Source organism: Tachypleus tridentatus, chromosome 11 (assembly GCF_004210375.1).
Source record: "Tachypleus tridentatus isolate NWPU-2018 chromosome 11, ASM421037v1, whole genome shotgun sequence".
Lineage (NCBI taxonomy): Eukaryota > Metazoa > Arthropoda > Merostomata > Xiphosura > Limulidae > Tachypleus > Tachypleus tridentatus.
This window is the reverse complement of record NC_134835.1, coordinates 11,174,508-11,201,385: the sequence shown is the minus strand read 5'-3', so window position 1 is coordinate 11,201,385 and position 26,878 is coordinate 11,174,508. Positions and strand designations below refer to the sequence as shown.

Here is a 26,878-nt window from a genome sequence, read left to right as displayed (position 1 = left end):
TGGTTTTGACTCGCTACCCTATTTATAGGCTATTATTTATAGCCTGGAAAAATATGTTCCATAATGATGCCACATCTAATTTTTTCTGATACGATACGTAGACAGGAGAATAAATAAGCTCCCTTATTTTTAAATCGAAGGGGGAGAATGTAATTTATATGTTTCTTAAGGCCTACAAATGAAAACATTTAAACTTGGAACACAAAAGGAAAAACGGCCAAATTGAGCCCTCGAAGAGATCGTTATAAGTTATTGATATCTTACGTACCTGTTTTCATTAGAAACAGAAAAAAAGAAATATTTCCATCCTGTTGATAGGGAGCCTATTACGTATATCTTGAAGATGAGAGCACTAGCAGATGTCGTTTCTGGAAGTCTGTGTTGATCGAGGGGTTATTTGTAGCAGGAACCCAAGGCGATTCTTTGACTATTTCCAATACGTAAGTGTTGAATCGAAATCGTGTAAAAGAAAATGACGAGATGTAAAGGTATAGTCAAGACACATTCTTCTTTGGTTCTTTCACTAAAAATACTGAAGATGACCTACAAAGGTCGAAACGTTGTTCTCTCCTTATCAATAAGATGAATTAATTGTTCTGAGAGTCAACTGGGTTCTCTAATTAAGCTATTAGGAGGGAAAAGCGCCTTCAAAACGTAGCATCAGTTAGGGAATTACTGTGTGTGAAGAATACTGAGACAATTATTTTGTATAGTTAGGAAATATGTTTACTGACACAGTAAGCTATCGTCCTGTCTATAATATAGGTAATACTCGTATTGGTGTATAAGCTATAAATATAAGCCGTAAATAATTGGCATATTAAAAATGCATATTATAGCATAGATTAACTTGGTAGGCATGGAACATGATACTATATATATGGTAGATTAACTTGGTAGCCATGGAACATAATACTATATATGTGGTAGATTAACTTGTTGCCATGGAACATGATACTATATATATGGTAGATCATCTTGGTACACATGAAACATGACACTATATATATGGTAGATCAACTTGGTAGACATGGAACATGATAATATATATATGGCAGATTAACTTGGTATACATGGAACATGATACTATATATATGGTAGATTAACTTGGTAGACATGGAACATGATATTATATATATGGTAGATTAACTTGGTAGCCATGGAATATGATACTATATAATTGGTATATTAACTTATTACACATGGAACATGATACTATATATATGGTACATTAACTTGGAAGACGTGGAACATGATGCTATATATATGGTGGATTAGATTGGAAGACGTGGAACATGATACTAAAATGTTAATAAGAGTTGGTAGCCTGGTGAATATTTATTTTGTGGTAGTTTAATTGTAATTACTATAGAATGATTCCTTGTCATTTTACATATATTATCATATTATTCACTCTCTATTCATTTTACATATATTATCATATTATTCATTCTCTATTCATTTTACATATATTATCATATTATTCACTCTCTATTCATTTTACATACATTATCATATTATTCACTTCGCACTGAAATTTTGTACATGACAAAACCAAGTTACTTTTAACACAGTGTTTTTAAAGTTTTTCCTCTATTTACCATAGAGACTGTAGAAAAGCCATTGGATGTTTTGAGAGTAAATTAATAGAAAATAACAATTCAGCTTTAAAGAAAGCGGGTACAGTTAATCTGATTGAAACATTTGTTAAAATTTCATGTTTTGAAACTAAGTCTTGACTTTATAAACAGAATGGAGGTTTAGCTATGGGTTCTGTTTTGTCTCCCATTATTATATTATTTATAAACTGAATGAAGCTATGGGTTCTCCTTTGTTTCCGCTATTATACGGTTTATAAACATAATGAAGGTTTAGCTATGGGTTTTTCTTTGTCTCCAGTATTACATGGTTTACAAATATAATATAATTTTGTTATGGGTTTTCCTTTTTCTCCATTATTTGTTATACGATTTATAAACAGCATGAAGGTTTAGTTATGTTTTTTTCTTTATCTTCATTATTATGTGATTTATTCATTGGCAGATTTGAAAACGAAGTCTCACGAAAAGTGGAAAAGAAACCGTAGATTTGGTTAAGATATCTTCATTACACGTTTTTGATATAGAGACATGGTAAAGGTAATTTATCAAATTTTGGTAATTACCTTAATGATACTGACAATTTTATTAAATGCTCCAGATAAAAAATCCTGTCACACCATTAAAACAAAACATTTATTTTCATTGCTATGTAGATTATAATTTATAAAATTATGTTATATAGAAAACAGTAATAATGAGCTATTATTTTTTAAAAAAAGTTAAAAATTGGGATAAATATATTATGTTAAAACCAATAACAATTAATATAGTTTCAAAATAACTACTCCTCATGTAACAAACTCGAAGCATGTATTATAAAAAAAACAGTAAATTATTTGAGTTATACATAAACTTGTATAAAATATTCGCATAATATAAATTGATTTTATATTTCTGCTCAAAAAATAGTCAGTTTTTATTATTATAGAAATCCACACTGGTCACAAAAATGACAAAATTATGAACTTGGATAAAAGACAGCTTTATGTGCCATTTTAGAGAAGTAAAAGTCGCACAAAACACGTTCATTTCGCCTATGTGATCCACTTATGGCTATGCATATATTATCACATAGAAACAATATAATAACTTAGTGGAAGAAAAAGAAAGTACTCAAGTGGTATGGTTGATTACAACCCGCAAAGTCACGCGACGACATTACCTTGTTAGATTAATGGAGCAGAGAATAAAAAAAATTAAGACAGACAAAAAAAAAAAAACACCCTGGTTTAAGTAGTGAAACGTTGCTAAGGTAATGTCCTTACATGAGCCCTCGAATGTTACCAAGTAACGTTTAGTTGTCTTTAGCGTTCGTGTTAGATAATATACTGTCATTAAAACCCGTAGTTTCTACTAGAGTTAAGTATAACAACTCTTGGATTTTAAAACTGTGTTTGGCCAAACTGAAAGTTTGATTAGGCAGCATATAAGTTGTACTTTCTTAGATTAAAATTACATTGTTTAAATAACTGAAACTAACTAACACAGTTCTATCTTAGGAATACGTTACTGTTTAAATAACTGAAACTAGCTTACACAGTTCAATCTTAAGAATACGTTACTGTTTAAATAACTGAAACTAACTAACACAGTTCTATCTTAGGAACACGTTACTGTTTAAATAACTGAAACTAACTAACACAGTTCTATCTTAAGAATACGTTACTGTTTAAATAACTGAAACTAACTTACACAGTTCAATCTTAGGAACACGTTACTGTTTAAATAACTGAAACTAACTAACACAGTTCTATCTTAGGAACACGTTACTGTTTAAATAACTGAAACTAACTTACAGAGTTCTATCTTAGGAATACGTTACTGTTTACATTACTGAAACTAACTAACAGTTCTATCTTAGGAACACGTTACTGTTTGAATAACTGAAACTAACTAACAGTTCTATCTCAGGAATGCGTTACTGTTTGAATAACTGAAACTAACTAACACAGTTCTATCTTAGGAATACGTTACTGTTTAAATAACTGAAACTAACTTACACAGTTCTATCTTAGGAATACGTTTTTTTGCAAACCGGCTGAAGCAGTCTGGAGTAGATGCAACGAAACGACACTTTCTTTCTTTAACAAATTTGGCATGATGCGAAACGCAACGAAACGTTAGTATATCAACGTTTAAAGACCGGAGTAAAACAAAAGTAACAAAAAACGTTACTTGAGTAACATTTTACTGTATAAAAAAAATATGGAAAAATACAAGTACATTATGATGGTTTATCAGGCTGTTAAAACCATAAGAGCGTGACATACTATAATTCACAATACTTTATATTTATAGCTATAAAACACAATCGCACTATTATTTTTATGAACTAATATTAATTTTATGTTCTTTAAAGTACTATAAATATACACAACTTTAACTTTGTAACTAATAACAAGTCTCAGTGAATCAGTTACTTACATAGAATCTGAGACTTCATAAAACTGAATTTACTTATTCTATGTACACACTATATGCACCATGTGCACCATTTATTCCAAACTGCTACTGATCTAGTTACTTTTATGATTAAACACATAATAATTGGTAGGAGTAACAACATCAACCGTGTTATATATTAACTAAGCCTTATTTACATTAAAGTATGGTATTTATGATGCTTTATTTTTATATAGACTTAACCTATATTAACCTTTACTTTTTATCATTATTTATTTATTAATTTTGCAGAGAAAGGAAATAAAAGACAGACACGAGAATATCACTGTGTGTGTGAATTTTGTCAGGGTGTTTGTTTGTTTGTTTTGAATTTCGCGCAAATTGGTTTTTTTTATTTCGCACAAATTGTTTGTTTGTTTTGAATTTCGCGCAATTTGTTTGTTTGTTTATTTTGAATTTCGCGCAAATTGTTTGTTTTTAATTTCGTGCAAATTGTTGTTTTTTTTATTTCGCGCAAAGCTACTTGAGGGCTATCTGTGCTAGTCGTCCCTAATTTAACAGTGTAAGACTAGAGGGAAGAGAGCTAGTCATCACCACCCTCCGCCAACTCTTGAGCTACTCTTTTACCAACGAATAGTGGGATTGATCGTCAAATTATAACGCCCCCACGGCTGAAAGGGCGAGCATGTTTGGCGCGACCGGGATGCGTCAAGCGATCCTTAGATTACGAGTCGCACGCCTTAACACGCTTGGCCATGCCGGGCCATTTCGCGCAAAGCTACAGGAGGATTGTCTGCGCTAGCTGTCCCTAATTATGTAGTGTAAGACTAGAGGAAAGGTAGTTAATAATCACCACCCACCACAATTCTTGGGCTTTTCTTTTCTCAACGAATAATAGAATTGATCGTAATGTTATAGCACCCTCACTGTTGAAAGTTTGATGTGACGAGGATTCAAACCCGCAAGCCTCAAGTTACAAATGGAGCGCTCTTGTTTTGTTTTTTTTTTTTTTTTTAATTCGCACAAAGCTAGTCGAGGGCTATCTGTGCTAGCTGTCCCTAATTTAGCAGTGTAAGACAAGAGGGAAGGCAGCTAGTCATCACCACCCATCGCCAACTCTTGGGCTACTTTTTTACCAACGAATAGTGGGATTGGCCGTCACGTTATAACGCCCCCACGGCTGAAAGGGTGAGCATGTTTAGCGCGACGGGGATGCGCACTCGCGACCCTCAGATTACGAATCGCACGCCTTAACACGCTTGGCCATGCTGAAGCCGGAGCGCTCTTACCACTGGCCATGGTAGGCCTATTTTCATGGAGCTACTTAAAAAAAAAAACAACACTAAATATACTTGAAAAGAAGTTTATAATTAATTAATTGTGTTTTTCAAGTTAATTTAATTCTAACGTAATTTTCACATGTGTTTAAATATTTGTTTCGTATAATCCAATCTTAGCCTTTCTGTGACAGTACATTAACTGCTGTCTATTTCGTTAACAGTCATTTACGATACATTAAACGTTTCGTGAGCTAAACAATGAATACAAGCACCTTCAGGTAATTTACCAGTAACCATGTGCTCTAAATGTACCATTAGATAAATGAACAAATTATGTTAAGTAACAAATAATATCTTTTTATTATAATGTTTCTTCATTGGTCATTAGGTGAACAATATTTCTATGATGTAATAATGAAGCGTGGGTCTATTGATTACCTTATTTTTAATATGACATTAAGTAGATATTAAAGTCCAAGAAACAACAACAGCTTTGCTTCGGTAAGTATGAATAATTTCAGTTTTACGTTACGTTGCCACAGGTGTTTTACTCAGTTTTTCTAGAATGTAGTGAAGCTAACAATGTTCATATTGACATGTTTTTCAAATCCCAAATTCACTTTAAAATTTACATCTTTTAATAACCAAATTATTGTAAAACTGGGACGAAAAACCAAAACTTAACTAATATACAATGTAAAAATAAAATTCTCAAAAAAACAAATAAAAAACTTTTGAATTTATGTATATAGATAGAGAATTTCTGGTTAAATGTGTTAAATTACTTCTACGAGCAGAAATATCCGTCCTCCAAGCAAGTATTACTCGAAGTTCCTGTAGAAAGCTTTGTGGCCGTCGGCCTTTTCTGGAATTATCTGACAGTTCTACAACAATGTTTTCTCACTTGACATTCGATAATGTTCACCATCCACGAGAAAAAATGATTTTATTGAAATTTTAGTTTTTGAAATGAGCTATCATCACAGTATTACACCATAGAGTAGATTTTATTGAAGTATTTCTTTGTAGACACAGTTATTAATGAAAATGTCCTGTTTTTCTGTCACAACACTCGTGAGAGTTTCTCTAAAGAAAAACCATTTTTAAGTTTGTTTTTTTTTAATTATTTTATGTATGAAACTTACTGCTTTTTTATAAATTTTATTGGTTAACTCTGAAACATATAATTATTTGTGGAAAGTGTAATTGTTTTATTTGTTGCTCAGCCATAAAAATATTGCCTTGTTATGCATATATTATCCATTTCTCCAAAGATAATCGGCCCGGCATGGCCTAGCGCGTAAGGCGTGCGACTCGTAATTCGAGGGTCGCGGGTTCGCGCCCGCGTCGCGCTAAACATGCTCGCCCTCCCAGCCGTTGGAGCGTTATAATGTTACGGTCAATCCCACTATTCGTTGGTAAAGAGTAGCCCAAGAGTTGGCGGTGGGTGGTGATGACTAGCTGCCTTCCCTCTAGTCTTACACTGCTAAATTAGGGACGGCTAGCACAGATAGCCCTCAAGTAGCTTTGTGCGAAATTTCCAAACAAAGATAATTTCAACTAATTTACTTCCGTAGTGTACGGGAAGTTGATAGGCTAGTGATATTGCTATGTACAAACGTGCTCTGGGTACTACACACATGGTACTGTGAGTCCTTTGTCTTGTACCCAGAAGACATGGTTACTGGTCATAACATAACACTAGAGAGGATGTACTGTGAGTCCTTTGTCTTGTACCCAGAAGACATGGTTACTGGTCATAACATAACACTAGAGAGGATGTACTGTGAGTCCTTTGTCTTGTACCCAGAAGACATGGTTACTGGTCATAACATAACACTAGAGAGGATGTACTGTGAGTCCTTTGTCTTGTACCCAGAAGACATGGTTACTGGTCATAACATAACACTAGAGAGATGTACTGTGAGTCCTTTGTCTTGTACCCAGAAGACATGGTTACTGATAATGACGTAACACTAGATAGTGAAATTTTTGAGAGTTTTATCTTGTACGAAGAAGATATATTTAAGCCTATCATGTAAGTCACGCAGCTGAGAGCCCTCATAGGTAAGCTAATTCAGGGACTATTTAATCATAAAAACAATGAGCATTAGTGTTAGCTGAGATAAAAACTTGTATATTAAAAATATTTTAGTGTTTTAATTTGATAATACAGGCGCCTACTATCCCTGCAGGAGTTTTAGTTAATGTACTATTTTACTATTTTCTGTTACAAATGCTGTTGTAATAGTTGCTGTGCTACCAATAAGTTCTGTGTAAACGTAGAGGAACAGTAAAAAACGAGATTAAATCCTCAGAGAAATGTAACAATAGTGTTATTATTCTATACACAATAATACTAACAACACACTGTACTTAGTAACATGTTTCTAAATACAAATATACGTGTTTAAATATACCTTCATAGTTAACTCCAATAACAGACTACTTTAACCCTAAAGGTAATACTCTCCTACGTACGAACATTATATTATGGGCCTTTTTAAACGTTATTAATGGTGTGATTATTCGCTGAAGCAGTGATGTGCGGGGTCCTTTTCTCAAATACGTGAACATTTTGTTCCACAACATTTAATAACACCCTTCTCCTAGATATCTACTTCACCCCCTTAAACATACTTTTATCTTCCTCAGTTCTAGTGTTTACGTTTGTAGACTCGTTATTACTGAGCATATTATGGACACAATAAAATCATTAAAGAAAAAATATAATATTTAAAGGAATTAAAGTATGCCTTGTGTGATGGATTTACTATTATATTTTTATTTTAATATCCATGTTTGCTTCAGTTAAATTTATATTTAAGAATGCATATAACTTATACTGTTCAATCTATGTTGCGAAATCTCAGCCTATTTAGTAAATAGAAGTAAATTGTAAGTAGTTGTAGAAGACTCTTGAGTGTTAGAATCAATAATGTATTATGTATGCATGTGCACTATATGTGTAGTTATCGCCAGTATTATTGGTTTAACCGAAATTTCTAGAACCTTGCCTAATTCTTATGAACCAAAGCGAGGCGTGAAGAGACAGTATATATTGTTGGTTTGTTACAGTTGGTGTATTACAAATATCGGAAGTTATAACTTCGGTAAACGCTTATTAATCGGAATTTAGAAATATTTGACCAGAAAGCTTTATAGATTTCATAATTAGAAACCATTTATCTTTAGCGGATTGCTATCGGACGTTAATATTTTTATGAAGATGTTATATAATTTCAGCGATGAAAACTCACATGTGATCAGTGAAGAGCTAGCTAACTCTCCGTTAGGTGAATTGAACCTATATCAATCCAGAATTAATTCACTCATTGTGAACCATCGATAAGATAACAAGGAAATTCCGAATTAGAAAGAAGACTCAATACTGTTTGTGATTCTGTAAAACTTTTGTATATAAATCATACTTCACAATAACCACTTGTAATAAGTGTTATTATAAATTGTACTATTGTTTGTATACTAAACTATATTTTTATTGTTACCTACTGTAATTTTTTCTCACTAGTCACCGATTTCTTACATTACGTGTTATAATTTATTTCAAATAACCGGAAATTTTAGTTTGAAGTTAGTAGTAATTAATTGTTAATATGTATCAAATTTATGATAATTGCCAACAATATTGATATACACAATTTTAACTCAAATATATTTTAATGTACAAACACAAAAGCAATGTAACATCTAATAACGATTATTACTAATAGTTATTACAAGTAATGGTTTATATACAACAGTTTTACAAACTTACAGACAATACTGAGTCTTATATCCAGTCAATATTTTACCGAGTTGACACTGTCACACCTCGCTTGACCTGGCATGGCCAGGTTGTTATGGCACTCGACTCGTAATCCAAAGTTTGCGGGATCGAATCCCCGTCACACCGAACATGCTCGCCCTTTCAGCCGTGGCGGCGTTATAATATGACGGTCAGTCCAAGTATTCGTGGGTAAAAGAGCAGCCCAAGAGTTGGCGGTGGGTGGTGATGACTAACTGCCTTTCCTCTAGTCTTACACTGCTAAATTAGGAACAGCTAGCACAGATAGCCCTCGTGTAGTTTTTGCACGAAATTCAAAACAAACAAACAACACCTCGCTTAGGCTAGCTAGGTTTGTTGGCCTTGCAACGTTACAAGTGTAGGTTTTCGCCGACGATAATATCTTATACCCTCGTAGAAATACTAACGTCCGAAGTCAATTCACTGAAGTTGAACGGTTTTTAATGTTCGAAATCTATAAACGTTACTGATCCAATTCTATAGTTTTCCGATTAATAAACATTAATCACAATTATAGCTTCTAAAACGTATAGCAAACTAACTGTAGCTGTCCAATAATAGTGTTTTTCTCTCTTGGATCCTTACTTTTTATACAAATTATGCGGTTTTCTCAACGTTTCAACAATATTCTAGCGCGTTTTCGTAAAACAGGTATTGTTGATTCTCACTTTCAAGAACCATCTACAAGTTTCGAGAACAGGCGGGACTTGTGCGATGCATATTCTCTTATATACGTCACAGGAGAAAACTATACAGAAACAAATGTAGGTACTAAAACAAACGTATAACAGTATATCTGTTACAGTATTAAGAAAGAAAATTGTGTATCATTGCAAGTTTGGTACATCTATACATTAATAAACTTCTAAATTTAAATTACGATTTAACTCAGTTTCAGGTTATCTTAAGTCGTAATACGTAAAATAATAAGTTGGAGGCTCGTCAAAGATAAATTATAATAGGTAACATCTGTAATTATTGCTTAAATGAAAATACATGGTACTAGGCTGTAAAGACTTTACGTAGTTTTCATTTAAGGGGTGCCCTCACATAGTTTTCGCAACATTTTGGTTGCGCCTGCATTACTTGTAGGTTTCCTTACGTCAAGCGTTCACTAATTTCTGTCTTGACAGTTAGGCTTAGTGTGTTTAAGGTACGTTTTACTGTTTCAAGTTTCTGTTTTCTGAGCAACATGCTGAGGACGTTTTTCCAACAACGACAATGCACTGAAGAAGTAGAGGCATTATCTTTGAAAGATGTATTTTTAATAATGAAAATAATTCACACAATTAATATTTTATTGTTATATATTCATAGTAATAAGTGTAAAAATCCTTGTATAATTATTCAAACTAATCTAATATTTTTAACAAGGATTACAAATATCTATTCAGAAAGCAAGATCTATATGAAACCATCTGGATGTAATAGGGGGATAGCAGAATGTTTGAGGTTTCGACTTGTAAATATATATGTAAGTGTGTTCTAAATAAATGAGGTACATTAAAGATGTAAAAATTGTACATAAAATATTATTCATTTGAAATAGAATTTCTCTCACAAGCATATTTTGTACAAAATTAACATTTGATTCAGATATTCAATGAGTACTAGTGTAACGCAACTAAAATACTTTCTGAGAAATGTCTAGAAATATCGAAAAGAAACAGAAGAAGTGTACTGATATAGCTTAGAATGTCATATAATTCAAACCATTAATTATCTTAGAACTTCAAATGCCAAACTGTAACAATCGTAGCTCCTGTAATTGAAAACACTTGTAACCTTGAAGAAAAGGATAGTCTAATACAATATCAGTATGATAAAGTTTTTGAATAAGGATAATCTAGTTTAACACTAATTTGATAAAGTTCTCTAATAAGGATAACCTAGTATAATACTAGTTTGATAAAATTTTCAAATAAGGATAATCTAACATCATACTAGTTTGATAAAGTTTTCGAATAAGGATAATCTAACATAACACTAGTTTGATAAAGTTTTCGAATAAGGATAGTTTAATATAATACTTGTATGATAAAGTTTCCAATAAGGATAATCTAGTATAATACTAATTTGATAAAGTTTTCGAATAAGGATAATCTAATATAATACTAGTTTGATAAAGTTTTCAAATAAGGACAACCTAATATAATACTAGTTTGATAAAATTTTCGAACTTTGTGGCCTTTAACATGTTGATGAACCCTGTTAAAATCATAGCTTTGAAAATGATTTCGTGTTGAATACAATTATTCACTAATTCTGTACGGTTGGCCTCGGAAACGCAGTAAAATGCTGACGTGTCCCAAATGCGCTCATGAGGATTCTAGTTAATGACAAACAACGTCTTGCTGTTGTGGTTAGTATTAGTTTCAGTTTGATCATGCGTGATTCGTCTTTGTCTATATATATAACTTAGTGATAATTACAAATAATTTTATAGCAAACAAACTTATTTTCCACGAAATTGTAATTAATTATCAATACAAAACTTTCACGCTATCTTTGATGGATTAAATATAACACATTAAACATTCATCGTTATGACAACATAAACACTTTATCTGGACAGATGCATGTGGATTTCCCACTGAAATGAAATATATTTAATAATTAAAAGGTATATTACAAAAAAAAAAAACATTAGCATAAATCTTCTGATTACTCATAATTTTTTGTTTATACTTTTGAATGTGTAATGTGTAAAAGTGATAACTGAAAACATATATTTTTATGTATCAACTATTTTGTTTTTGCAAAATATGTATTCTCATATTTTATTGTTAAAAGGTGTATTTATTATAATCAAATATGTCTATGTTTCTGATAAGGAAGACAGTATCACGTGAATTAAAGAAAGTTTGAGGTTAACGTAATGGGTTATCTGTGCTCTGCCCACCACGGGTATCAAAAGCCGGATTCCACCATGGTAGGTCCGCAGAAATATCGCTGTGCCACTGCGAGGCGTTAAAGAAAGTAACAATACCAAACATGAATAACTATTTGTAATCAAAGTGGCACGAGAGATAAGTTATATAAAACAATTTGAATATAAAATAAAAAAAAATATGTTCATCTGAATATATCCATTATTGACAAGTTATCTTAGAGCAATAATTAATAAAATTATTCATTTTTAGATAGGTTGTCTTTTATTTTAAATTATTTCTGGGAGAGACAGACATACCGTTGAAAGCCACAAACATCACCAGAAGAATGAATGCCGACATCACGTCACACATGTGGCGACTCCTGTCTTCTTGGTCCAGGCGTACACCTCAGATGTTAGAACCTTACTTCGCACTCGGGTCTCCAACACGAAGTTCGCTAGCGTATTAAACTAACAAACAGTCAGCCCAGTTTCTATGCTACACCACCTGGCTTCCGAAAATAGGAGAAAATTTGTTGTGCGCTTGCGCAAGTTCCTTTTCTCCCTTGAAGCCAAACGTCGCGCGCTCAATAGACGCGCAACTGTTATTATTGCTGTCAAGTTAGTTTTAATTCCGAAGTAGTTGTGCACCTGTTAAATAGCGGCTACGTTGAAGAATATTTTCTTTTCAAATAATAATGTTTTATTTATCTGCATATATGTCTAAGATTTTTTTTCCAGGTGGTTTGAAACTTTTACTGAAATAACCAGCAATGTATTCTGATGGTTTTTTTTTGTGTTTTTTTTAGTTTGCCTTATGTTTTATTATTTGTAGCCTCAGAATTAGATTAATAGCTTTCATTTCCCTGATTACCGTGACATCTCTACCACATACATGACATCATGTAGATTAGTACTCTGTCTTGTCGCCAGATGTCCTTGTATGGCGGGCGAGTTTGAAGAGTACCTCGAGAGATCTTTTGAAAATTTCTCCACGTGCCTTGCGCCACAGCGCCCCTCGACGGCGAATACTTACGAGCGCACTTGCAGAGATAGGGCAAACGGGCGATTTGATCAGAGAGCAAAGCAGACGTCGGTTGCATTCTTCGTGCGGGAGAAAACTGATTGCCACGTAGAAGAGTTAGATTGAAAAGCGGCGGCTGGTCCGCCGTATTGAGAGAACAGTTGATATGATTACGCTTAGGAACATCAGCGCCAGTACTGAACATTGGACAACAAGAAGGGGCAGTGAGATTTATAGTAACCATTAAGTGAAGTTAATAAGTTCTCGTTTCGTTTCTAAGAGCTCTGACTATTTAGCGCACGTGCAATATGATTAATCAGAGAAGATTCTTGAACTTAATCATCTGTTGTTTTCTGTTCCCGTTTTGTGTTAAAGGAAAAGGTGAGAAATCCTTTCTTAAGTGTTTCTAAATTACGTCAAATTTTGTTTATCCGTAAATTGAAGTTAGAATTTGAACTTCATTCCATACTCTGCGTTTTTTTTAAGTTTGCTACATATTAAATTATTTTCTTAAACTTGGACTGAACATAAAATAAATAAATTTAAAATCTTTAGATAATAAAGCTGCAGTATGCATTGTTTATTTGTCAATGTGAAGTCTAGTATTACAGTATGCGTTGTTTATTTATCAATGTGTAGTCTAGTATTTCTCGAGTATAAATATAATTTTATAGACTCATTTTGTCTTTCATATTTGCGACTTCTTTCAACTTAAACACATAAACTATGACAGCCACCGTTTCCTCTTCTTCGCCCGGGTTTCGCAGAGTCAGCAGGCTATTTTAAGAGAGATGATCACTCTGCTATTTTTGTTCCAGGGCGTGTTTCACTATACCAAATGTATAAAGAAAAATCAAATACTTGATAAGTGTGAATGAGGAATTAAAAATATATATATTCGTCCAGTACAGATATCGTTTTAAAAACTAACTGTACGTATTTGGTACGAATATATCTAACAACATATTTAGATTGGTTATTGTGAAGGTATAGGAAACTAGGTGTAACATGTCAAGGCAGATGGAAAAAAGTAAAACTATTTTATTTATAAATACTATAAGTTAGTTAAAATAATTTCATGCGGTTAGCCCTAAATTTCAATACAAACGTTAAGTGGATAAGTCGAGAGGCGCTGGAAGAGAATTAATATAAAGTGCGGTAAACAGGACGTGTTCAGCTTGCCCAGAAATTATATGACGTGGTTTGTTACTCACGTTAATATATTTCGACTACACTTAATCTTATGCACAAACTTGTACCGTGTTGTGACTTTTCGTCGAACAGATATGTATATTGAATACCGTTAATAAATTGGTTTTCTAGAAAAAGTGAGATGACTGTTCTAAGAGGAAAGAAATAAAAATATTTTTTCACAGAGATTATTACTATTCTGATATATACATATTGTTTTTTTTTTTAGTTTTTTTTCTTTACTTTGGAGCTACTTTGTTTTGAATTTCGCGCAAAGCTACGCAACGGCTGCATGCGCTAACCGTCCCTAATTTAGCAGTATAAGACTAGAGGGAAGGCAACTAGTCGTCACCACTCACCGCCAACTCTTGGGCTAGTCTTTTACCAACGAATAGTGAGACTGACCGTCACATTGTAGCGTCCCCATGACTGAAAAGCCGAACATATTTGGTATGATGGGGATTGGAACCCGCGGACCTCGAATTACGAGTCGAATGCTTTAACCATATGACCATGCTGGGCCTTACTTTGGACAGTGGTCACCTTCTTACAACTGCCTGTAGGCAGTGAAGGGTGATATAGATGTGGGACGTTGTGGGCTTGATCACCCGCATCTCGCTCTCCTAATTTCTATATCTATATCTATTGATACTATTTTATTTTTTATGTGAGACTGGCGAAAGGACGTAAAGACTGATAGACGATGTATCCCCACCACCACGTTGGTCCTACCCCTTCAGTCACCTCCAAAACCTGAGGTAATTTTATGATCCCACATTATAGCTTGTAACATGGGATCTCTTCAATTAATGCAGCGTTTTCTGTAACATTTATTTTTGTTTCAGCTTGTTTTATAAGTTATAACAAACTAATATATATATATATATATACAACCAAAAGGAAGCATTTTATTTATACAATTGTAACATAATACATAATGGCTTAAATTTCATCACTTAGTTGGCATGGAAGTTTCTAAGCAAATCTTTCGTTTTAACATACATTTACAGAGAGGTAAGCTACAGTTATTTAGCTAACATTTTACACGTATAATTGCATTAGCTGTTAGTTTGTAAGTGATCCTAACTGCCATCTGGCCAATATCTTTGTTAATTTATAATTGATCTTATCTACCACCTGGCCAATAGCTGTCTTAGGTTGTAACTGATCCTATCTACCACCTGGCCAATAGCTGTGTTAGTTTGTAACTGATCCTATCTACCACCTGGCCAATAGCTGTGTTAGTTTCTAACTGATCCTATCTACCACCTGGCCAATAGCTGTGTTAGATTGTAACTGATCCTATCTACCACCTGGCCAATAGCTGTGTTAGTTTGTAACTGATCCTATCTACCACCTGACCAATAGCTGTGTTAGTTTGTAACTGATCCTATCTACCATCTGGCCAATAGCTGTCTTAGGTTGTAACTGATCCTATCTACCACCTGGCCAATAGCTGTGTTAGTTTGTAACTGATCCTATCTACCACCTGACCAATAGCTGTGTTAGTTTGTAACTGATCCTATCTACCATCTGGCCAATAGCTATGTTAGATTGTAACTGATTCTATCTACCATCTGGCCAGTCTTGAAAGGAGTGAAGTAGAATTAGCCTAAATTTATCTGCTTTGAATTTTACAGTTTAACCATTGCAACTAAACATTTTTAAGACATATTATAAAAATGTTCTCACACATGTTATACTTTTTACACGAGGACTAACAGCAGCTCTTGTTAAATTCTTTGTAACCTGAAGATGATCTAAGAAAGTATAAATGTTGTTCTTTACTTCACTTTAATAAAAGTTATAATACCCATATTAGCTGTCTTGAGATATCTTTTTTAACAGTAGCTCATTTTAAATAGATGAACCAAAGGACAGGCAGCTAACTAGCTGTTAACAGTACCAACTGCTAACGCTTAGGCCATTCAAGTAGCGGAATATGACTACTACTCTTATTATCAGTCTCAAAGAGTATAGCGCAATGTTTAGGCAACAGGACACAAACAATTAACCATCAGGTTCACAGTCTGACACGATAACCTTTACGTCACGCAAGGCTCGGATACGTAATAGTGTTAAATTTATTTTGGGGTTAAAGTAAATAAAATGATATGCTCATGGACCTTAAAAAGTTTCTGTTGTCTAAAACATTTTCTCTGGAAGCTTTGACGCTCAGAACGTTAACAAACTGAAAGCTATTGACTCGCATCTTATGTATGAACTGCTAAGATTATGACTACGTTCATTATATAATAGAAGAAAAAAAACGTAACTATTATTGATTATGTGCAGCAATTGCTCTCATGGATTGTATAAGCATAACGCAAATATTATAAAATAAGTTTAAATTACTAAGATAAAATTGCGCCACATCCGTTCATAGCAAAGTTAATACCCTTTGACCTATGTATACTTGCATATTCAATACACTCAGTAGTGGTTCCCTTTCTTTGTTGTTTATAGAATGTATACAAAATTCTGAGCTTAATTGGCTTAGTTTTGAAAAATGGAGACAAGCCTTCGACACTTATCATATCAGAAGTTTAAATAACCTAAAAAATAACAACAGTACAGACTCTCAAATTGAATGCAACAATAGTTACACATAAATAAAAATAAACATAACAATTGTTATAAATAAATAGAAATAAACACAACAATAAACTTATTTAAAAAAGACTACAAACTAACAACATGACAGTTAACCGCAAAAAACAAAATACAACGTAACTTATAATGTTTTAAGATTTGTAAAAGCTATCATTTTTGTTTAAAAATTAACATTTCTACAAATATTAAAATAAAACCTTACAGTGTGCTGTATATTTTTATTTGTTGTGTTTTACAAATGTTCTCAAAAATTATAAAAGTTGTAACTGATTGCGCCAAACATGCTCGCCCTTTCAGCCGTGGGGCGTTATAATGTTACAGTCAATCCTACTATTCGTTGGTAAAAGAGTAGCCCAAGAGTTGGCGGTGGGTGGTGATGACTAGCTGCCTTCCCTCTAGTCTTACACTGCTGAATTAGGGACGGCTAGCACAGATAGCCCTCGAGTAGCTTTGTGCGAAATTCAAAACAAACAACAAACAAAAATGTAACTGATTTTTGTCGAATTGTCTTATTGACCTTCATATTTAAATAATATTGTTGCTTTCTGAAAGTTGAGAGTTTATTAAAGATATAGCTATGATGCCGATTTATGATACATTTATTATGCTGAAATAATCAAGAACGCTATACAAACATTATCAGACCAAATCAAATTATAAACTAGAAACATAATTAAGAAACAAAAATTACCTTAGTTTGCTCTATAGCTAATTTAATATACATTTCTGAGTGAAATTGACATAAAACAAAATGTCGTAATGATTAGAAATTACTGTCAATCACCTCAGGAGATTTAAGTTAGGCCTAAGATGACATTGCAAAATAATCCCTGTAAGTGTAAGAAATAAAAACGCTGTTTGTGTTTTATTTGCTGTTAGATTATTCTGTCGGCCTGGCATGGCCAGGTGGTTAAGGCACTCAACTCATAATGCGAAGGTCGCGGGTTCGAATCCCCATCAGACCAAACATACTCGCCCTTTCAGCCGTGGGGACGTTAAAATTTTACGGTCAATTCCACTATTCCTTGGTAAAAGAGTAGCCCAAGAGTTGGCAGTGGGTGGTGATGACTAGCTGCCTTCTCTTTAGTCTCACACTGCTAAATTAGGGACGGATAACGCATATTACTGTTGTGTAACTTTGCGCAAAATTCAAAAATAAAGCAAACATTATTCTTGTCCACCGCTGGTAACAAAACCCGATTCTTAGCGTTATAAGCCCTCATCATTGCCGCAAATTCACTGGGGCAAATATAATAATAAAGTAAGTAAATATACATACATTTGGAAAGTGTTGGATACCGAACCTTATTTAGTGTAGTAAGAAGGACTTCCTGCATTGCAAATCTTTACATGGAAGGAGTGACGCTTAAAAATAATATTCCAACTGAAAAAGCCACAAACTATAACACTTGTAATAGGTATATATATGCTGTATATTTTTTTCTCTTTAAGACATTCGTGTCTTTTAGTAGCAGTTGGTAAAAACAGTGATTTTATTTTGAGATCTTGTTAAATAATAAATTTCATTTTTCGCTAAATTCATTTCGGTGTCAACAAATATACAGACGATTCAGCAAGAATGACAAAACAAAAAAGTCACATGTCTGAAAGCAAACGACAGTCAGTCAAAGAACGTATAGGCCAAAGTTAGTTAGTGTCACTACACAATACAAAGAACGTACAGGCCAAAGTTAGTTAGTGTCACTATACACTACAAAGAACGTACAGGCCAAAGTTAGTTAGTGTCACTATACAGTACAAAGAACGTTTAGGCCAAAGTTAGTTAGTGTCACTATACACTAAAAAGAACGTATAGGCCAAAGTTAGTTAGAGTCACTATACAGTACAAAGAACTATAGGCCAATGTTAGTTAGTGTCACTATATAATACAAAGAACGTATAGGCCAAAGTTAGTTAGTATCACTATACAATACAAAGAACGTTTAGGCCAAAGTTAGTTAGAGTCACTATACAGTACAAAGAACGTATAGGCCAAAGTTAGCTAGTGTCACTATACACTACAAAGAACGTTTAGGGCAAAGTTAGTTAATGTCACTATGCAATACAAAGAACGTATAGGCCAAAGTTAGTTAGTGTCACTATACAATATAAAGAACGTATAGGCCAAAGTTAGTTACTGTCACTATACAATACAAAGAACGTATAGGCCAAAGTTAGTTAGAGTCACTATACAGTACAAAGAACGTATAGGCCAAAGTTAGCTAGTGTCACTATACACTACAAAGAACGTTTAGGCCAAAGTTAGTTAATGTCACTATGCAATACAAAGAACGTATAGGCCAAAGTTAGTTAGTGTCACTATACAATATAAAGAACGTATAGGCCAAAGTTAGTTACTGTCACTATACAATACAAAGAACGTATAGGCCAAAGTTAGTTAGTGTCACTATACAATACATGTGTTTCATCATTTCGACGTCAGATGCTTCTAGATGTTTCAAACCCAGTTGTCGCTTAATCTCAAAATTAAAACAAAACAAACAAACAACAACAACAACCAACTCTGGTTGGAAATTGGCTTTACCGATATGCGCCAGGTTTTGTATTGGAAGTTCAGACATAACTTTACCTGATTTTTATAAATTATATCTCATTGAACAATTTCAATGAATTGAAAATAATCAGTCTTTGTCAGGCACACTCTAAGAATCCAACTTCGAGTTTAAAAACTAATAACTAGAATTTTCTCTTTTTTCTTGGAGGCTGGGTGTGGCATGATGTTTAGTTTTCCTGGCTGTGGATTCAAGTGTCCATGTTGTACGTCCTGTTGCCGTAAGGTCGCACTCCTCGCTTTGGGATCGTGTTTTAACCCTACTATTCAATTAGCTTAGCCCAGCAGTTAACAATGGAGACAGCCTTTTCTGTAGTCTACTAGCTGGTTTACCGTACAGTTTCAGATCTATATTAGTGGTAATGAAGAGAATTATGATAACTAATATAACATGAAACACTGCTCGAATGCGCTGTTTGAAACTTAGGAAAAACACACGCTCAACGATAGGGAAAAGCTAAAAGAAGACTCTTACCGATCAATATAAGATCTAAATTAGAGGTAGCTACCGCAATCGTGTAGCTCTGCACGAACATATAAAAGCAATAAAACTTTATTTTAGGAATTTTTATGAAATTTCTGGACACAGTATTGTTTGAAATTATTCACTCGTTACTACATAGTAAGAAAACTCAAGTTTCTAATTGAATTAAATGTGAAAGTTTCCAAGTTTATTGTTGGTGTACGTCCGCAGACATACCGCTGAGCCACTGTGGGCCTATTTTCAAGATTAACAAATAAGGTGATTAAACAGGTTTTTATTTAACTGCTCCCAATTCTTAACGTATCTTTCCGCGTTACAAATAAGTTCACTGTTTTTATATATGCATATTGTGCTCGACTTAGCTGCGTCTTCAGAATATCTTAGATGAATTTATAACGGATAATCAAAGCTAATTTTTAAAAGATCTTGAGCCATACGTAAGCTACGACATTTTATAGCGTACGTCTAGCACAAACAAAATAACATACGCACAAACAAGTCTGAAAATTACACGACACATCACAAAATTTAAGGTTTAAGTAAAAAGAACAAATTGAGAATTAGTTGTAATTAGTCTTCGGTTACTGCGTAGAAATTCGAGAATAATGTTGTTTTTAGCATTAATGTCCCTGACGTAATGTAGTAGTGTAAATGATAGTGAACTGAATGCTGTCTTTACCAATAAAACATTTGCGAGTCATGGCCTTAAAACGCTATGAGATCGTTTCCTGTTTAAGTGATGTTATTTCTAGCTGTCTTTCAGGAGTATCTGTGATCCTGATGACGTATGTCTTAGTGTAGTGTTTCATCATTGTAGATTAAATTGGTTATGTGTTTCATTATCACAACAGTGGCTTATATTGCAATATTTTAATCGAACTGCTTTGTAGCTTTAAAAAAAAAAAGTTCCATTCTCTCTTTATATGTTTTGATTCTACTCACTTCGATAGTGTTTTCTTTTAACATGTACGTCTTCGTAACCCAAGAAGTAAGAGTAATATACATGTTACTATGTGGTAATATATACAGTGGTGTCATAATGCATACGCGTGTACTCATATAGCAAAGCTATAGCGGACTATCAGCTGAATCCACCGAGGGGAATCGAACCCATGATTTTAGCCTCGTAAGCGGTAGATTTACCATTGTACTAGGGGGACACATGATAAGTGAGACAAACTAAAATTATTCTTTGATATCGTAAAAGCAAATTGTACTCTTAAACTCTGACATGATGAAAACCCTGAATAGTAATATTTATAATTTTAAAATCTAAACAAATAAACGAAATTATAATTACAATTTATGTTTTCTAATGGAAAATTTATCGATAATTTAAGAAAACAACTTGCCTTCAATATATTCAGCGTCCCCTGCATTAAGTATCTCCATCGAATGAATATTTTTATAATCAAAATCTCAAATCATTACAAGTGATTAATAACTTTACTAATTTAATGTCACGTGTTATGCGCATAATGTAAACACAAGAAACTTAAAATATATATATGCGTGTGTGTGTAATATTGATGAAGTTTTCTTGTTTAAAAACTAGGGGGCGCTGTTAGCTTAGTAAATAGGGATTGGGTTACTATTTTGGCAGGACTAAAAGACGGCTCATCCTTGGCAAAGGGTTGTTGTTCAGATACATGTACAACAATGTTTAGACCTAGTTTTTACTTGAATATTTTTGTGACTCTGGAATAGAAAGTTTGTTTACTTGAATTTGTGTTTACATAAAAAAATTATAAATTAGCTTTAAAATAAGTCTTTAGTTTAGTTCGTATAAAGTCATACCATGAACTAAGAAGAACGATCATAGAATATTAAAGTCAACAAATCAGCAAATAGTAACAAAATACATAATTACGTCACCGCTGTATTCAAAAATATAAATTGTATGTAAATATTATTTTATGACTGTATCCGTACAGCTTAAAAAATTATTTCCATGAAGCTAAGAAGACAACGCGATGAGAAAATGCAAGTTCAGCATTATCAGACAGTTATAACTATAGACTCCCGTTTGGAGAACGCGGGTTCGAATCTCCCTACAATAAAATATGCTCCCCCTTGTAGCCGTGGGTGCATTATTTGTGACGGTTAATCTCACTGTCAGTGGTTAAAGGGGAACCCAATAGTGGGCGGTGGGTGGTGATGATTAGCTGCCTTCCCTTTAGTCTTACCTTGCTAAATTAGGGACATCTAGCGCAGATTGCCCTCGTGTAGCTTTGTGTGAAATTCAAACCAGAAAATATATTTACTAATAATCATTTTCCATTTTCTTTCGTTAGAACATCAAACGTACAGTGATTAATGCTTGTGTGGTCATATTATGTATGATGATAAAACATTAGCAGTTCAATTAAAAAAAAAAAACATTTCATTACTGTATCTTTCAGTTTCTACACACAATCCCCCAAGCGGAAGTAAAGGAAACACTTTAAATGTATTTGTTACTTTTATACGCTTAAGGCTCTTTTCAAAAAAATCCCCCACTTCTCGAATAACACAGTGGTATGTCTGTAGTCTTAGAAAAGATAGCTCTAAACGAAAGAAAGAAACGAACCAAAACTAAGTCAGTTAAAGCTTGTGTCTGTTCGTTTTAGCGTGAAGCAACATTAGGCTATCTGTTGTATCCGTTGCGAGGAATCGGACAAAATATTGTTTCCTTGTAAGTCTAGGGCCCGGCATGGCCAAGCGCGTTAAGGCGTGCGATTCGTAATCTGAGGTGGTATGCGATAATACTACGTTGGCTATTTTTCTTGAACGGCAGTGTTACATGTATTTTGCACACATAAATATCTGTGTTACATTAATTTAATGAAAGATCGAAAAATACACACCTTGAGGGCTAAAATGAATTTGTAATTCGACTATTTAATATCGTTAACAACATTAAAGTTAAGCGAGTTAACGTAAAGTGATTATTCACTGTACATAGTGATAGAAGTTACTGTTTTCTGTAGGCCATCCTTTTTTCTAGTCCACACTTTCTATACATGTGTACAGTCCAATTGCTTTGGGGATCATGTTCAAAGAGAATAGATCTTTCCTCAACTTTAATGAAGCCTCACTGTCTCTTTAATTTGAGGTTGTTTTCCCATTAAATAGTAGATCCAGTGTAATATACTTCAAGCAAAAGAATCTTCTTTGGCAAGAATGCAGTGAACAAATAGTTATTAGCGTAGTACTTGAACTCTTAGAGGAAATGTTATCCTGACGGAATTACCTGTTATTGGACGCGAAAAGATGAGACACTCTTGTGAACTTTTTATATTAGTTATCCCAGAGAGGCTGCGAGATTTCTCATTTGCGTCTTCGTTGTTTATGGGAAGACGAGGCCATCTTACTTTCATTGAACATCCCTAGAGTCCTTCTGTAAATAAGTTATTAGAGACGTGAAAATATCCCAGCAGTTGTACAGACAAGTAGGTTTATTTCATTTAGACCATATTACAATTGTTAAGAATTAAAATGTGTTTATTAATGTTTAGATTAAATCATAAGAATTAATAAAAAATTGCAAGTGATTGAGAAGGTAATACAATAGTTTGGTTTTAGTTTTGTAAGTGTAGATGCCCTTCAAAACTTAACGTGTTTCATCTCGTCTGTCTTTGCTTTGTAAGCGTTTTAGGCTATTTCTGTTGCGGATGGAGTCATAGAACGTGTTTGTTGTGTTTTTTTTTCCAGCCAACATGAAAGTTATTTAAAGTGAATCATATAGTTCCCGCTAAGTGACGAACTCGTTCGTTATAAAGTGAAATAAAATATACTGGCAATTATATTAGGAAACTTTTTTCCACACTAATAAATCTTTTGTCTTGTAACTTAAAAATGAAGAACAGGAACATTTGAGAGAGAACTTGTCCGAGATGTAAAACGTAGAATTTCTTTAAATTGACGGTATATCCTAGCGCAAGAAATCGCTGATATAAAAGTAAGTTGGTTAAACAGAATGCAACTCGGTAGATAACCTGATGTGGCTTTGCTACAAAAGTACACACACATAAACAGAATGCTATATGGTTTGTTATGAAGCATAAAACTCCATAATGGGCGGGTCCTGCTTGGCCAGGTGGTTCAGGCACTCGAATCGTAATCTGAAAGTCGCGGGTTTGAATCCCCGTCACACCAAACATGCTTGCCCTTTCAGCCGGGGCAACGTTATAAAGTGGTGGTCAATTCCACTATTCTTTAGTAAAAGAGTAGCCCAAGAATTGGCGGTGGGTGGTGATGATTAGCTGCCTTTCCTCTAGTCTTACACTGCTAAATTAGGGACGGCTAGCGCAGATAGCCCTCGTGTAGCTTTGCCCGAAATTCAAAAAAACAAACCATTAATTTTAACAGAACTTTCAAACGTCTGGTAATAACACTAATAATAATAAAAAAAAAACAATAGAAAAATGACAGCGACATTTGTTATCAAATTTGTTATCATGTTATTATGAAGTGTGTCTTCCGGTGGGACAACAGTAAGTCTCGGACTTACAACGCTTAAATCAGGGATTCGAATTCTCCTAGGTGGACACAGCAGTTAGCCTGATGTGACTTTTCTAGAAGAAAAACATACACGCTTAGTTGTGTTTGAAAACTATGAAAATACTTACCTTTACAGTTTTCTTAACTTTATCTATATCTGTTTGTTTGTTTTTTAAAACCGCCGTGTGTCAATTAACTATATCTTTGCTACAGTGTATTTAGTTTCTTTTCGTTTTGATTTGAAGTATACCCTTTACATTTCAGACCTTTCGTTTGCTTTTCTCTTTGTGGCTAGTGAATGACAAAATTTACATGAATAATATATAAACGTTCACTTAACACGGATTATTTCTATCTTGTGTAGTGTGTTTTTTATGGATTTGTTCAAACTCATTGGTTTTCGCCATATCCAACACTCTTGTAGAAACCGAAGGAGACGTGCCTAATCTGAAACTGATTTGATTGGTCGTTATAGTTGGGGTTCGGAATTTTTACAAGGATTTTTTGCCATTAACAACAATAAGTATGCATACATACACAAAACTGAACTAAGTTTACAAGGAAAATTCTTCTAAAACGACATATATAAAACATGTATGGAACCAGCGTGTTCTGCTTGGTTATCTTTTTATCACCACGTCTTTCCAGTCACGATCTGGAGGTGTAGCAATATGTAGCAGATGACCAAAACGGAGTCAGAATTGTAACGACTGGTTTAACCACAAGGAAAGCAAGAGAAAATCTTTCGAAAATCTGTAGACATGATGGAAAGAAGAAACTGCTTTTAACAGAATAGTTCTCACGAAGCCTTAGGATGCTGGATAAAAAAACTTGCATTTACCTCCATAAATGACCATTGGCGTTGAATACAATCCATTCTTTAACGTTGAAGTGTTAAAACATTTAAAGGTAGTGATAACATGCAAAATAATCATTGTGTTTCTACCACATCCGAATGTCCAAATATGGATATCTTGTTTTTCATATATATCTGTAATTGACGCGCCAAGTAAAATGTGCTGTATTCAGTGACTTTGAAAATACATTTAACATGAAGTTCAAAAATATGTCGTTTATCTTGTAATAATTAACCTTAATTTTAATTGAAATAATTACAATTCATTTCGTCTTATTGGGTCGTAATGTTCATTAGCTTTATTACAGCCTTGAGTTTTGTATTGTTTTTACTTTGGTTAAAAGCCCAAACTTAACATTAAGTGCTGTTAATGTTTTTGTATAACTTAATACGGATGATGTTACTAAAATACTCTTTAACGATAATTTTCGGTTATATGTTAATTTTCAAGTTTCTTTTTGTGTAACCAACACGTAGTTGTGATAATAATAGAAATATTTGCACCGGTTTTAGCATTTTGTTAAATAGTTAAAATCACGTTCCTGACGCAGATATATTTGAATATATTTTTCACAAAATTTACATCAACAAGTTGGTAACAATAAATTATCTATCACAATAAATATACGTTTCTAAGAAATTTATTCGTTTATTATTTCTTTTTCGAAGTTCTAATGTCCAACACCAGGTGTCTTCGGTACTAGGGCGTATAGCTTTCGAATTAAAAAAAAAGGTATATATATATATATAATGTTGTTTTTTTCTAGTAAAGTACAAAACTACACAAAGGGTTATATGTACTCTGTCCATCACGGCTATCAAGATCCACTTTCTAGCGTTGTACGTTCACAGACATACCGCTAGGGGTCGAGAAAGGTAAAAAATGAACTTGGAGTCAGTATTCTGATATATGTGTATCTATGTATATATATATATATTTAATAGTTTTTATCCCAAGTTAAGAATTTGATAAATTATAAATATTTTATCCTATTTACTCTTATAGTGTGTTCAACCAACTAATTTATTAATAACATTACTTGTTATTTGTAATTATAGTTTACATATTTTATTCACAATAGTGTAACTTCAAAAATAATAACTGGTCACGTTTTGGCCAGTTTAGTCTTAAAGTGGCTAATGTGGATGACTTACAGAGAAAACTGTAAAACATTTCGCATTGTATTCTCTCTGGAAGCCTGTTGTATACGTTTCAGTGTGGTTTTATATTATGACAAAATGAATCACCGAGAATTAGTGCACCAGTAATTTAGAGTAATCGTTAGAATACTTGAAAATCGAAGTACACGTTCTGTGAAATAGTTCTTATATAAATAATGATATATTATTATATTACAACTTGTTGATTTATAAACTGTGAAGCTATAGTCATCTGTGGAACTGTCCGTCGTCATCTTTTAGATTTTATAACCTGTATCACTGAAATCTAGTTTGGTAGCATCACCAGAGATCTTTGATTCATTGCTACATTAGAAATTTCGAGTAATTTACAGTTACGTGCATTCTCGGTGGCTTAGTGGGAAGCCTTACAGTTTCTCACACTAAAATTCAATATCTCGATATCTGTAACGGACAGAGCAAAGACAGCTCCTTTGTTTAACAAAAACCAAAACACAGACACGTTCGTTTTGATACGTTACCGTGTTTTAACCTAAACTAAACGTTTATCCA

The 26,878-nt window shown here is 33.5% G+C and overlaps 2 protein-coding genes across 12 annotated transcripts in view; one reads left to right on the top strand and one right to left on the bottom strand.

Annotated features, from left to right (window-relative positions):
- Positions 1 to 12,566, bottom strand: part of LOC143231671 (uncharacterized) — a 126,815-nt gene extending 114,249 nt beyond the window's left edge. For 6 of the 8 annotated variants that reach the window (XM_076466248.1, XM_076466252.1, XM_076466247.1 and 3 more), the window contains exon 1: positions 12,283 to 12,454. In XM_076466248.1, the coding sequence (XP_076322363.1) occupies positions 12,283 to 12,337 (55 nt within the window). In that variant the 5' untranslated portion in view covers positions 12,338 to 12,454. Of the gene's footprint in view, positions 1 to 12,282 lie in introns of all 8 variants that reach the window. The other 2 variants (XM_076466250.1, XM_076466253.1) reach the window with 2 other exon arrangements.
- A 401-nt stretch (positions 12,567 to 12,967) lies between these two features.
- Positions 12,968 to 26,878, top strand: part of LOC143231669 (hemicentin-1-like) — a 180,556-nt gene continuing 166,645 nt past the window's right edge. The window contains exon 1 of one of the 4 annotated variants that reach the window (XM_076466244.1): positions 12,968 to 13,369. In XM_076466244.1, the coding sequence (XP_076322359.1) occupies positions 13,297 to 13,369 (73 nt within the window). In that variant the 5' untranslated portion in view covers positions 12,968 to 13,296. The remainder of the gene's footprint in view (positions 13,370 to 26,878) is intronic. The other 3 variants (XM_076466243.1, XR_013017105.1, XM_076466245.1) reach the window with 3 other exon arrangements.